The 14,042-nt window shown below is 34.3% G+C and overlaps 2 protein-coding genes across 2 annotated transcripts; both read left to right on the top strand.

Moving 5' to 3' along the window:
* The first annotated feature begins 9,076 nt into the window (after positions 1–9,076).
* On the top strand, positions 9,077–10,885 carry LOC134250916 (uncharacterized). The gene is made up of 3 exons (XM_062733284.1): positions 9,077–9,235; positions 9,603–10,728; positions 10,862–10,885. The coding sequence occupies exons 2-3, from the start codon at positions 9,616–9,618 to the stop codon at positions 10,883–10,885; spliced, it is 1,137 nt and encodes a 378-aa protein (XP_062589268.1). The 5' UTR covers positions 9,077–9,235; positions 9,603–9,615.
* LOC134250920 (uncharacterized) lies at positions 10,830–13,947 on the top strand. The gene is made up of 6 exons (XM_062733288.1): positions 10,830–11,085; positions 11,398–11,519; positions 11,907–12,012; positions 12,191–12,263; positions 13,207–13,321; positions 13,803–13,947. Exons 1-6 carry the CDS (start codon positions 10,887–10,889, stop codon positions 13,890–13,892), a joined length of 705 nt encoding a protein of 234 aa, XP_062589272.1. The 5' UTR covers positions 10,830–10,886; the 3' UTR covers positions 13,893–13,947.
* Positions 13,948–14,042: the final 95 nt, after the last annotated feature.

The following is a 14,042-nucleotide window of genomic DNA, read 5'->3' as shown; positions in this document are numbered from 1 at the left end:
TCTGATTCTTCTCCATCTTCTAAGACTGCACATTGGAATGATTCATATAGGAGTTCCACCATTCTGACCAGTTTGCCTCCGTCTGAGGTGCCAAAAAAACTTCATGATAGCCCAAAGGCTCTCTCGGTGAATGGAATCAAACGCCTTTTCAAAGTTAAGATAATTTACAAACAATGTTGAGTTCCATTTTGTACACTGTTTTATGATGCTGTGGGTTGTAAATAGTTGCTCCGTTGTTCTCCTCCCCCTTCTGAAGCCAGCTTGTTCCTCACGCAGCTGTTTTTCACTCCATTTTAGATTCTTTGTATCACTTTTCTAGTGAATACTTTGCTTGGCACAGACAAAAGTGTTATACCTCTATAATTATCACATATCGATCTAAAACCTTTCTTTGGAATCTTCACTACAGTGTAGCAGGCCTTTACTCCGAACCGATGGAATGGTTTCTTGGTTTCAGATTGTTGAAAATAGTTTTTTCCAAATATCCTGCTGTTTTCCTGTGTCTGCTTTTAACATCTCGGCTGTTATACTACTGAGTATCTACTCCTCCAGCTTTTCCATTCTTTATATTTTCTTTATTGCCTTGACAATTTCCTCTTTCCGCATGGGACTTGTATCCATCTCATCTCATACATTGTAGTTGTTCTTCGCTTTCAAATTCTAATGGATGTTTGGGTTGTGAGCGGTGTACTGAATAATATTTCTTGAAAGTGCCCTTTCCACCTTTCCTTTCCTTTCTTTCATCTTGACTGCTCAGGATCTTGCCTTCTTGTTTCCGACGATGTATCCTTTCTAGATGTTGTCATGTCTTTCTTCTCATTACTTAGCACTCTAGTTATCTCATACACTGTTTTCATGTGCCCATTACTTGCTGCTCTTTCTGCTTCTGTAATCATGTCTTCATACTGCATTTTACCTCTCTGTCAGTAATTGAATACATGTATTTATTTCTTAAGCTTTTTTTAACCTTCCGCTGTTGGCAAATTGGAGTTTTAGCTGCTTCCTTCTACCACCTTCCAAGAATCTGCTTATCCAGGGTTTTTGTCCCTTTTCTTTTACTCCAAGTATGCTGTCTTCTGTCTCGTTGTAACCTTTTATCATATTTTTCCAGATGTTTTCAACCATTTGCAATCCTTCCAATACATGGAATCTATTTTCAGCTCCAATGTGAATGCTCTCCTTTTCTCTAGTTGTTGTAGTTTTGTGACATCATACTTCTTCCACTCAGCCACCAAGGTATTACATGTACCAGGGTCACCAAACGTGGAGATGTGACATGTGATTCGCTGGCAAAACCAGTTTGAGGCGGTTGGCATTTACTCGAGGTTTTATAACGCGAGACCTAATGGCGCTGGTAACATCCCTCGAGACCGAACCAGCATTGTGTCCCTTTGATTCTAGTAATGATTTCTAAAAGAATCATCATACACATGAAAAATACACCAAAAAGTAGAAATCTATTACTTTTATGATTCTAATAAGTATATTGAAGGGGACCAAATCCGTGATTTTGTTGGGAGGCTACCTGTCCGTTCAATAGATATAGAAGTACCATCAAGCTGTTAGGTTAGCCGATACGATTTTAAGTAGAATGCAGGCCTATTCAGCAGAGCGAACGTTCGCGAGCACTCACGAATTTTTCTGTTGGAAGCGCGAACGTTCGCGAGCGCTCGCCAAAATTCTGCATGTACAGGTCTAGAAGGAGCAAGCATCCTCTGGAATACCCAGACCTTCTCTTAATTTTTCTTGTATTAACCAACTCATCCTTTATACACAGGTGCTTGAGAACGGGACCCCCCCCCACCCCCTCCCCCTGTGTTCCATACCCTAAGGGTTCTTTGCCTTTTTAGAAATAAAATATTTTTCTAACAACATATTCACAGAGTATTACAAGAAAAATCCAGCTTAAACAAGCGTTTAATGAATTCTTGAATTTCATACTTTGAACTCTCTCGATTTAATATTGTAGTGAATGTGTAGAACATAATTATTTGCCTTTGATTTTAATTTATAAAATTTTCAACACGCAGAGTTAATAACGATTAATACACAGTAAATGAATGGTTATCATTAGGTCTAATGTTGACTGACATTTTTCATGTTGAAATGCCACTGACTTTGTTTAGAGATTCTTCCGTATACGAATTCATGGCAATGATCATGAGCACAGGGCGACAGTAGATAGTTTCTCCTTAATGCCACCTGATCCTACTCTTCTTTATACATCGATCCTCGTTTGCTCTGCTCCCAATTAGTTTTGTATCAGTGGAGACTTGAGCTTCAATATCCCTACTCATGATTCTAGAAGATAATATTTGTTGACAGAAAAGGAAAGGAGGAGGAACTCTGCTTTGGGAAAATTTTATGGCGAATTCAATGTTACAAGTGGTCTATGATAAAACTTTTGACATTATCGCGAGATCCTTTAAACTGTTTTCCTTCGCCATTGAAGTCAACTGACAGTTTCTGGACTCAGTGGTCAAAATAGGTTGTTGTCAAAAATTGTACAGTATTACGTTGCGAAGATGCCAAGCGCCAATGATATTTAGTAAAATAAATACATGCGCTGATGTAGAGGGGGGTCGGGAGTCTGACCCCCTCCCCGTCGTATCTGTAGAGTTCGCAAATGTATATACTAAAGCAACTAAAACAACTAAAAGTGACTTTGGACCCCCTACCCCGAAAAAAACTTTTTTTTTTTTTACACAAAGTCACTAAATAGGTTTATCCACTTTTTGAAAAGGAGTTGAATGTACTCTTTTTGCTTGTCAAGAAGTTTCTGTGTTCTGTGTTTTATTTTTTTCGACTGGGTGGACCCCCCCCCCCCCCCGCCCCGGGAAAAAATCCTGGATCCTATGTCGAAATGGGGATATTAAGAATGAAAAACATTTCATTTTGCTCTGTCCGAAATTATTAAGCACAGAGAAAATATTCAATACAAAATTATCTACTTTCCTTAATACTTCAACCAAACAATCCATAATAATGACAATTACAGTGGCGGATCCAGAAAATCATGTGTGTGTGTGTGTGGGGGGGGGGGGGGGTTGAGGCCCAAAGGGCTGAAGAGGGAGGGTATCGGAGGGGGTGTCACCTACCTATAGTTGGGGGTTCGGGGGGTCCTCCCCCGAGAAAATTTTGTTTTACATGGTTCTAAATGGTGCATTTTCCAGCATTTTTGGTACTTTTTGTAGCTTTTTTTAAGTCCGATCATCACAAATTTTTAAGAATTTAGAAAAATAAAATGTTTCAATTTAACTTTAACACAAGACTTTAGACTTTGCTTTAAAAAAATTGTTAAATCTGACAATTTTAGGAATACAAGCAGTTGACTTCAAGTTGTCTTCACTTTAAATGCACCTTCTATTAATTTTCTCGTATGTCAAGCTGACTTCTAAGATAGTAGGCCTATATAGGCCCCTGAAATAACTGGTGAAAACCAGTTGTATTTAAGGGTTCTTATAATTTATCTTTATTTTTACGTCAACTATTTGATATTAGAACAATGTTTCTGCTATAAATGAGTGACTACATTTTTATGTATTATCTAGTATACATTATTATACTTCTGTTAAAATGTTTCCTATATAAAGATCAGAAGGTAAAAAAGCTATCTTTTATAGTCCACGCATAGCTGAGCTATACCCCGGGGTAGAGTTTTTGTTATTATACTTCTGTTAAAATGTTTCCTATATAAAGTTCAGAAGGTAAAATAGCTATCTTTTATAGTTCACGCACAGCAAAGCTATACCCCGGGGTATAGTTTTTGCTATCCACCCTCGGAAAATTTTCATGCAATATTTGCCTCCAATTTTGATTTCCAGCGATAAATCTATTGTCTAATGATGTCATAATGACTTCAGTAGCATTGTGACGTCATCGGGATTTCAGATTATTCTTGCAGTATTACTCCAAAAAATTCAAACCTCAGAAATTATATTATACATCAATATTTACATTTGCAAATGTTTTCCTTTACATAACACTACTGAAGGCAAGCGTTTTTATAACTGTGTAAATACAGGTTTGGGGTCAAGAGGTCATAGATGTGCGTTTGGATAAACGTTCCACGTAATTTCTCTGTGACGTCATAAAGGGTCGACGCGCGTCTAGTGGATTACATACATGCCGTTGGGTTTGAAAAATTAACGCATTTCACACGTTAAAAGTAACAATCAAGCAAATATAAAGTATGAATAAGTCACAAATGTAAATATAAGTAATAAGGTATCATTTTTTGAGTTTTATTGAGATGTAAAACGGGTTGACACATGATCAAATCTTCCATAAAGCCCTTCGGGCTTTATGGGATTTGATCACGTGACCAACCCGTTTTACATCTCAATAAAACTCAAAAAATGATACCTTATTTCTTAAGTATAATAAAACGTTTATCCACTGTTTGTGAGTGGGATATCTCTCTTATCAAACCCTTGACAGGGACTATTCCCCTCGGGCAAGCCCTCGGATAATAGTTCCCTGTCGCGGGTTTGATAAAAGAGCTATCCCACTCACAACCAGTGGATAATTGTTTATTATTTGCTACACCAATTGTTTGTATGTCCCTGATAACATGTAAATATTAAAGAGCCAGTCACGAGAAAACCATGCAAAATTAAAAAAATCGTCCAAATGGAAGGTTGCAACTTGAGAGTTTTTAGAGGCTTAAAATTTTCTACATAAAGGTAGAATATCCACAAAAAAATATCGAACCCTGCATCTATTTATAGTAACAGCTCATTTGCATATTTGTCGAAAATCACACAAAATTTAATGGAAAATGTATACAAATTGATCAAGTTAAAAAGTTACCTTTTGTCATCAGTTTATATTCAAATTTTGTTTTATTTTCAAAGTCATGGTCCAATTAACACAATTAATGAGGAAAAACTTAATTCAAATGAATATTTTATTTTTTACACATCTATTTATAGATCCTAAATAAATTAGTATGATTTTTTAGCTATTTTTAGATGCTCGTTTCTCTCAAGACCAAGGTTGAAATTAAATTAAATTAATTGTTACAATAAGAATGATCTAAGGTCTACTTTGTAGTAAAATATTGAGCTTGGGAAATAATATCTACATGTTGTAAATTAACTTTGAAATACCATATATTTTGCTACAATTTCACATATTTTAAATAACAGTCTTTTACCATATTTTTGGATTATTTCTATGGTATTTAAATGAAAAAGAGAAGATTCTTACTCTAATATATTTTTTTAGAAGAGGAATAACTGATTTTGATACTTCATATAACTTTCTTTTGCTTATTTTAGCCCCTTGTTACCAATTTACTGGAGTTAAATTGTTATCTCCCCTTGTTGGAACTCTTTAGTATTATTGGGTAAAAAGGTATGTCAATATGGAAAGAAGAAAGTCATGTATGATCATTTTTTCTTCACCTAGGGAGTTGTTGTGGAGCATTATTGCACTATGAAAGAGGGAAAACTTATTTTAAGATATTTGAATGTAAGAAAGAAACAACAACTTAGCTTGAATAAACAAATAGCAGGCCCGTAGGAAGCAATTTCAGTGTGGTGGAGGGGGGACAACCTACATTATCTGACAACTACCAAGAATTCCATAGAAAGTAAAAAAAAAAAAATAAATAAAAGTTCATCAGAAGTTGTTTTTTTTTTTATTTGGGGCATATACATGTAGTAGCTATGTTTTCTAAAGGGTTCTGTCCTCTGGGAATCTACATGAATCTCATGGTGATTAACGGTTACAAAATTTTTCCTAACAAGTACAATTGAATAGAAAATTAAATCAAATAATAACAGAATATTTTTAATCAAAATATACATTTCAGGAGCGTAGCAACGGGGGGGGGGGGGGGGGGGGGGGGGGGCTGCCCCCAACTTTTTTCCGCAACCTTACTTATAGTATAGGAAATGTTCTTGAACTTGAACGGGGGCCAGGTGCCTTAAAAGTGGGAGTGGAGGGCAGCCAGAGAAATTTTTTTTACTTACCTGGAAAAGTTGACAAGCAAAAAAAAAAAGGTCAACTTTTCTCAATGTCAGTTACTTTTAGTACCAATTTTCAGACTACATTTTTCATACATCACTAATAGTGGGTGTGTGGGGGGGGGGGGGGGGGGGGCAACTAGACTTTCAATTTGTCAACTTTTCCAGGTAAGTAAAAAATATTTTTCTCTGGCTGCCCTCCCCCTTCCCCCCCCCCCACTTTTAAGGCACCTGGCCCCTGTTCAAGTTCAAGATCATTTTATTCACTCAAACCATTTCAGGTACATGAGGACAATAAAGAATATTTACAACATATAAATTCAGCTAGATCAGAGGTATAAGTATATGATATACGTAATCAGAAATGAAAAGGAAAAGAAAAAAGAAAAACACATATGAAAAATGTAATAATGCAATAAGCGATGGGAAAAATCATGGAGGACTGACTAACTAAAATCATATATTTTCAATATAAACGTACGTAGTTTTCTTAATGTCTTAGCAACTTGATTTGTCATCAGTTGAGAAAATATAAGAATGCAAACAGGCATTTGATTGCATACTCTCAACAAATTCAAAAATAATTGGTTATTTCAATCTACATGTGAATTGTTTACGTTTCATAAATTTAGTGTGTTTTTGAGTTAACCAAACACCGTCATTCCTAGGAATATTTTTAATTTTACATTACATACTTTAAACTACTGTGTTACGTAACATTCATATATTGATAAAGTCAGATCTCCCATTAAAAATCATCAGCTCGAAAGGAGATGCCACCGATTTAGGTACCCCGCCGATATAGGACCCTCCGCGATAAATATTGTCAAAATTATTTGGGGGAGAGTACTGCCCCCCCCCCCCCCTTCCGAAAATATGAGTCGTTACTGCAGCCAAAACTTTGCCAGTTTGCAGTACAAAGTGGTAAAAATTTAAAACCGGCTATAAACATGATAAAAGACTGGATTCATATTCATTCAAATTAAGGGGGGGCTATCAAATTTTGTCAAAATTATTTTCAAAGCATTATTAATAAAATTGTATAAGGCTTTGTAAATTAATATTTGATACTTTTTCTGAATAACCATGATGGTATTATTAATACCATTGCAGAGAGAGATAATTTTTTTTTTAAATGTTATATGTATCCACTGAAAACAGTTGGGGGAGGGGGCGTGTCAGTCGATCAAGGTCAGGATATTAGATATACGAGTGTATCTAGTACCCAATCGTTTAACTCCATCCACCTCCCCACAATTTACATACTAATATTGAAATGGATAAAATAATGAAAAAAGATAAGGGTTCTGGAGGGGTGTTGCTAAAACGAGGAACGGAAAACGTATTATATTTTTTATTTTAGATTAAATCACTTTAAATACACAAATTTATAAACAATATATATTTTATAAATTCAATCCCCCATTATTTAATTCAAGTTGATTGATTCGTGTTCATAAAATCTCTTATTCACGAAAATCGCAGTCATAGCAGTGACATACATGTAGAAACGATTTTGAAAGGGTCGGGGGGGGGGGGGTAATTAAACTTACCTAAAAGAATTTGCCAAGCGAAAAAAGAAGACAATTGTTTGATTCGGGAGGTGGGATAAGAGTAAACTCCAGCATCTTTCATTTTCTTAAACTCCTTTTTAGAGTATTTTGTATAACATCTCCTGTCAGTATTTTTATAAGATTGTACCAATTTAAAATTACTACTGAAGGCTCAAATTTTATATGTTCAAGTCTCAAAATTTATATGAATGATACTGAAATAGAGTCCGTTTGAATTTAAATACTTGTAATTTCCCTTTTATTAATTAAAAAGAAACTAACTTACAAAATGTAAGGAACATGAATATTCATATGATTGTTGAAAAATTGCAAGTAAGCCAATACAATTTATTATGCTTTTTTTCATTTCTAAACAATTGGCAAAAATGCTAATCCTCATATTAGGGGTAATTTCTGACAATTAAGTTTAATTTGATTTTTAATTTTAATATTTTTCAATCTTAATTGTTATTTCAAAGAAAATTGTTACATGTTTCAATATCTAACAACAATTGTTTATAATCTAAAGTTCTATATTTGACTTTGTAACCCATCTTCTAGCTATTCCCACTTTTCAAAAATCAAAATTCCACCTATTCCCACTTGCAAATAACAATAGATGTTAAGATTTACCTGTATTTTGTACATTTAAAGACGGAAAATAATGAATACATCTATGAGAAAATATGATTTATTTCGGATTTTGGAAATAATAAAAAGATCTTACAAGAAATAGCAACTTAGTACCTAAATTTAAGAACATAGTTAATTATTTGTTTACACAAAATTCCACCTACTCCCACGTGAAATTTCACCTTTTTCTACCCGATTGAATAGCTTGCATAAACCACCCATTTGAGTTTGAGCAATTTTTTCGAAAATTAGCAATTTGTAAATCCCCATATCTCAATTATTTATTATTTCCCAAGCTCAATATTTTGCAAAGATAATGTTTAGAGTTATATTTACACAATAAAATCAAAAAAATTAATTTCAAAGATTGGTCTTGGAAGATTTGGGGCATCAAATTTGTAATACTTTTTGCAATGCTTGAAAATTGGCATCATGCCAATTTTCAAGAGTTGTCTGCCCTTTGATATATTGCATATTTGATTATGATAAATGTCAGTTTTGAAAGAACATAGTCTTATGTTACTTAAAAATACCTTAATGGAAATGCAAGTTTAATTTTGAGTAAAATAAATCAAATGTGAATTTTACCATTTTTCTTGAATTTTTTAAGTGTATTTGCACTTAAATGTGCTAAAAGGAGGTGATGCCGCCTACGGCTGCCATGTTGAATGATGGGAATTTTTTGGGTCATTTTTTAATAACATATTATAAAGTCTAACTACCCACCAAATTTCATTAAGATATGACAACCTTCGATTTGGACAGTTCTGCATGGTTTTCTCGCGGACTGACTCTTAAAGCGTTAACTATATTACAGGCCAAAATTTTCCTGTGGCTAAGTTTTCTGAATTAAAAAAAAAACCATATACCAACTTCTCAAGTTCATGCGAAAATATCAAGTGGAAAGAAAAATGATCGACTTACTGAAATACTAGACAAAACTGGTTCTCCGGGGTAGATTGGATACCAGTCAGATTGACCTTACGTGACGATGTCTGAGATTGCTTTACAGTTTGTTACGCTATAATTTAAAATATCATGCCCCGATTCTAGAAGAAATATCCAGAAGATATCAAGGTTATATTTTTGTTGTATTTTAATTGATACGTTCAGAATTCTTGGAAAGAAAAATCATTTTGGATTTACATAATGTTTTCAGTTCGAATTTCCTCAAAATGAAAAGGAAAGGATGCTATGTAACAGTAATTGTGTAAAGTTATCAACCACAACGAAATTTTTGAAATGTCTTCTGGCTTCCAACCTTGAGTTAATTTGACATTTTTTGAGAAATCCAAATTTAATTTTGCATTTGTAGATAAAAATAATTATCTATTCCATTTTATATTTTGCTACTCTGCAACATTTGCATATATCCTTTATCATGTCAGATACAAAGAATAGCATCATTTGGATCATCAGTAAAAATATTTTCATACTTTTACAGAATCACGTAAAGGATGTTTTCCTTCAGACAATTACTTCCTTTGCGTCATGCAGTCAGGGGTGTGAGAAGGTGCGCCCAAGGATTTCCTCACCTTGAGAAATGGCAGCAGCATATTCAACCCAATATCATTTCGTGTTCTATATCTACAGAGGTTGATAAAAGTAGTTCTGATAAAATCAAGGCTTCAGAATCGTTCAAAAAAGAATCCATCAAAAAAGAGGAAACTGACAGCGTTCCTGCAACATTGGATGGAAACACATTAACTTCATCCCATGAATTTGAGGGAGATCCCACATTCCTGTGCATTTTACATGTACTTGAAAGTAACAAAACAGGAGGAAAAGCTGAAGCAACTGAATTATATGACACCATTTTAGAGGCACATAAGACAGAAGATAAACACAAACATCTTGAAGTTTTCCTTAACATTCTGAAAGGTCTCAACTTGAAAGGAGGAGCCAGTAGTTCTAAGCAAGTACAGATTCTGCTTTATTGTAAGGAAATCAAAGGGCTGTTTGCTAGCATCCTAAATGCTTTTACAATTTACACTGAACATGAATTGCTGAACATTCTAGCCTTAAATAGGAAATTTCGATTTTTAAGTTTTAGTCAGGAAAAAGCTGTGTGGGAAAATATACTTAATCATTTAAACAAACTCAGTATTTTAACTTCAGTTGGATTGTATGATATGTCCAAACAAAGCAAAGCATGTCCTGATGCTAGGGAAAAGATTATCAGGAACATTTCGAGGAGGTGGATGGAGGTCGAGAAGGGTGCCGAAATCATATCGTTGATGAATATAATGTTACAAGAAAGTAAGAGGACATCAGACACTTCAATGCTTGACAATCTGGAGGAGAAAGCTCTACAAAAAGTGCAAACATTTAGTTTGGATGAAAACATCAAAACCTTGCAGACCTTGTCCAAAGGCCAAAGAAGAAACTTACCTCTAATAAAATCCCTGGCCTACTGCATTAAAGAGAAAATGACCGACACTGTTTCCCTCAGTTCATTGGCATCTGTCATGACAAGTCTAAGTGTTCTGAACATTCAGGACTCTACCATGCTAGGGCTTTTGTCAGACAGAGTTTCTAAGGTGTCATGGGAGTTGAGAGATGATTGGACAGTACAGAATTTAAAGGACCTCTCCTCTGTCCTCATGTCCTGTGCACACCTGAGGTGGTTGAAGCCTCCTCTGGACAAAACGTTTTTGTCCAAAATTCACAATTCCCCAAATTTCAAGAACATTTGTCCCCAAGTCAGCTATGTCATGCAATATATAGCATGAGTAAACTTCAGTGTTTCACAGGCCAAGAAAAAGATGTGATACTGCAAATGGTGGAACAGTTGAGAACAACAAGCATAATAAAAGAAAATCCCAAGCTGTGGCTCAATATGGTATTGGCCCTAGGCTGGAGTGACTTCTCTGATGAAGGCCTTCTGTCTACAGTGCTTCAGCAGAATTTTGTAAATATCATGCAAGGTAATCAAATGTTTATACTTGTAAAAGGCATACATGTATATAATCATTAAATACCCAGCATAAAGAACAGGGTAAATTAAGGGAAACAAAACATTTGTTGAAAAGGAGAAATAAGTCATGATAATTTTTTTTTACTTTTCAAAGAAATTCATAGGTGACGATAAGTTCACCAGATGATTATTAATGCATAATTTGTATGAGATGCAATACAAAAACATAAAATGTATAAGAATTTGACATACACAACAGGATGATTTTGTTGAAATGTTGAGACATATGCATGTTGATAATATTTTTCCTTTTTTCACACAGAGAATTTCCCAGCGATGGTGCCAAGCATTAGGCAGTTGGAATACGAGGCTAACATAGCATTTCCTAATTTCCAGTTTCCAAAGCCTAATCTAAGAAATCTTAAACCACTGAAGACCTCCAAGGTGATTTTATATTATTTTACACTAACTAGATACATGTATGGTGAGAGGTACTCTGTATACAGTTTTTTTTTCTACCACACAGATTAATGTATTAAGCTTTCTCAAGCTCTTTGTATCAGAAGGGATATAATTCTGTCTTACTGCATTTAATCCAGTTTATATGCCCACTGACTATGTTCAAGAGGGGCAAAGTATACAAGGGCAAACATTTCCCTTTATACAATATTGCATATTGCACTGATTATTTGAGCATATCCTAAGCACAACGTGTTTAATCTGATTAAGCAACATGTATACTGAGTATATGGCAGAAAGAGAAGGGGGAAAAAGGCTTTTGCATTCATAAGGAGGCTTGCTGTTAAAGCTAGTGAATGTGCTTTATTTCAGCCTGATTCTACGGTAGAAGGTGTGATAGAAATGGCTCATATTCTGGACCGGAACATGGAGGATGATGTTCAGACAAACATTCTTACTCCTCAGGGACATGAAATTGGTAAAATGTTTAATGTCATATAATTTAATGTGATAAATTCTATATGTATTTAACTTCAGCTTCAATTTTGCTGTCAAGCTCTGATTCAATATATTTCATACAAAGTAAGTTATTGATGGAAAAAAAAAATATGTAGCAACTTTTAAATGACTGTTAATGTCTGTTATGTGCAATTCAGATGTGTTGTTGCTGGTTGACAACAATGGGAAAGTAATTCCATTCTCAAGTACTCAAGGATCCAGTGTTCAGAAGTATGTATCATTCTACTACAGATTTACACTTTCAACATTCAATTTGATACTAGTTTCCATCATGATTTACACTGTATATATATTTTTAGCTTCAACATCAAATATTGCTGTTCTGTTTCTTTTATATAAACACTGTAAGGGTGAGGACTTATCTCATACATTCAATTTGATATTAGTTTCCACTCAGTTTTATGTGGTACCGTCCCTCTTTAAAAACTTTAATATAATTTTAAAAATAAACTTCTGGGCATGTATATATATATTTTTTTAAGTAGTCCATTGAATTTTCAAGTTGTGGTTTAAGTACAAAAAGTAAAGTTGAAAAATATATGAATTTATGTTTTCAATCCAATGGCATTGTAGCTGCTGAACTGTAGCTCTCTGCTTGAGAAAATTTGGACAGATAATGCAGAGAGCTACAGATCAATGCATTGTAAAAACCTTCGATTTACGCCGCCAATTTTTTGTTGCTCACTTTAGGTATTATTTCTTGCATTTATTGTTTTCCTCGCATTAGGAATGGTATATGATAATTTACCATATATTTTACCTCATTTGGAACAAGCATATGTCCTTTTAAGATATTTCTACACACAATCTCCAACATGGACGTCGGAATGAAAATGTTTTAAACTGACATTCCAAAACCACATTAGGGCTGTTTGGGCCCATTTAAAGATAAATAGAGTATCAAGAATAGAAGCAACATACATGATTAATTATCAGATATCATTCTTAAAGCTGGGGAAAGTTAAAAATACAAGAAATAATACCTCAAGTGAGCAACAAAAAATTGGCCGCATAAATGGAAGGCTTTTATAACGCATGGATCTGTAGCTCTCTGCTTCTTCTGTCTGAATTTTCTCAAGCAGAGAGCTAGTGTTCTGCAGCTAATGGCATTGCAAATTGAATGGCATATACACTTTTAAATGTGCAATTTCAGGGTTGCCATCAAAGTTCTAAGATACCAAAATACAATTAAACCTATAATGAAGCCCACAGGAGATGTCAGCATGTGTTTACGACATCTCAAGTCTCTAGGATACAAAGTGGTGGTGGTAGGTACTCACTGACAATAAAATTGTATTTTGTAAATATATGCATATGTGCAAGGTATTTTGTAAAATTATAGTGAGTATAAAAAAATTCCAAAAATATTAATTTACTCTGTATTGAATTTTTAGCACAATTCTCAGTTAAACTTGGAATTTCAGTAAGGTGTGGCATTCTCGACCTTACATAATAAGCATGTGAAATTTACACAGCTTTCATTCACTGTTGAAATATACATGGGATAGAAATTTGGCCAATGTCAACTTGTAGAAATTTTCCAGTAGAGCCTCTCCTACAGCAAAGGGGTGGGGCTTAAGTCGTCTCATTGTTGTCAACAACAATTTTAAGTTCCTGATGTTATTTATTTCTGAACCAATGAGAATCTTTTCGCCATTGGAGAGACACTTATTATGTACACTGAGAATGCCACACCTTAGTGTAAGTCCAAGGTAAACTGAGATTTGTACTACTTATTTTTATTTTCAGATACCATACAATACATGGGCAACTAATCCAGGCAACTCTGCCAAATTAATGTATCTGGAAAGAGTCATTTCAGACAGTATGAAACAATAATTTAAAGACTATAATTGTAATTTAATTTTGTTGAGAATAAATTATCTTAATTTTTTTTTTCATTTGTATTTTGTCATATCAGGAATACTGTTTTGATCAAATTCTTAGGAGTCAGAAAAAATGTTTTGGAAAGAATTTCAATAGACATGG

This window comes from Saccostrea cucullata, unplaced genomic scaffold, assembly GCF_032062105.1.
Source record: "Saccostrea cucullata isolate Sc308-1 unplaced genomic scaffold, CSIRO_AGI_Scuc_v1 ctg9637, whole genome shotgun sequence".
Classification (NCBI taxonomy): domain Eukaryota; kingdom Metazoa; phylum Mollusca; class Bivalvia; order Ostreida; family Ostreidae; genus Saccostrea; species Saccostrea cuccullata.
Note: the sequence above shows the minus strand (reverse complement) of the source record. Positions and strands in the feature narration are given on the sequence as shown.

Bases quoted from the DNA above. Each gene is read 5' to 3' on its own strand.
- LOC134250916 (XM_062733284.1), top strand. From the start codon at position 9,616: ATGTTTTCCTTCAGACAATTACTTCCTTTGCGTCATGCAGTCAGGGGT. The intron at 10,729-10,861 runs GTACAGAATTTA...TTTGTCCCCAAG, and splicing joins AGTTGAGAGATGATTGGACA to TCAGCTATGTCATGCAATAT.
- LOC134250920 (XM_062733288.1), top strand. From the start codon at position 10,887: ATGAGTAAACTTCAGTGTTTCACAGGCCAAGAAAAAGATGTGATACTG. The intron at 11,520-11,906 runs GTGATTTTATAT...GCTTTATTTCAG, and splicing joins AACCACTGAAGACCTCCAAG to CCTGATTCTACGGTAGAAGG. The intron at 12,264-13,206 runs GTATGTATCATT...GTGCAATTTCAG, and splicing joins CAAGGATCCAGTGTTCAGAA to GGTTGCCATCAAAGTTCTAA.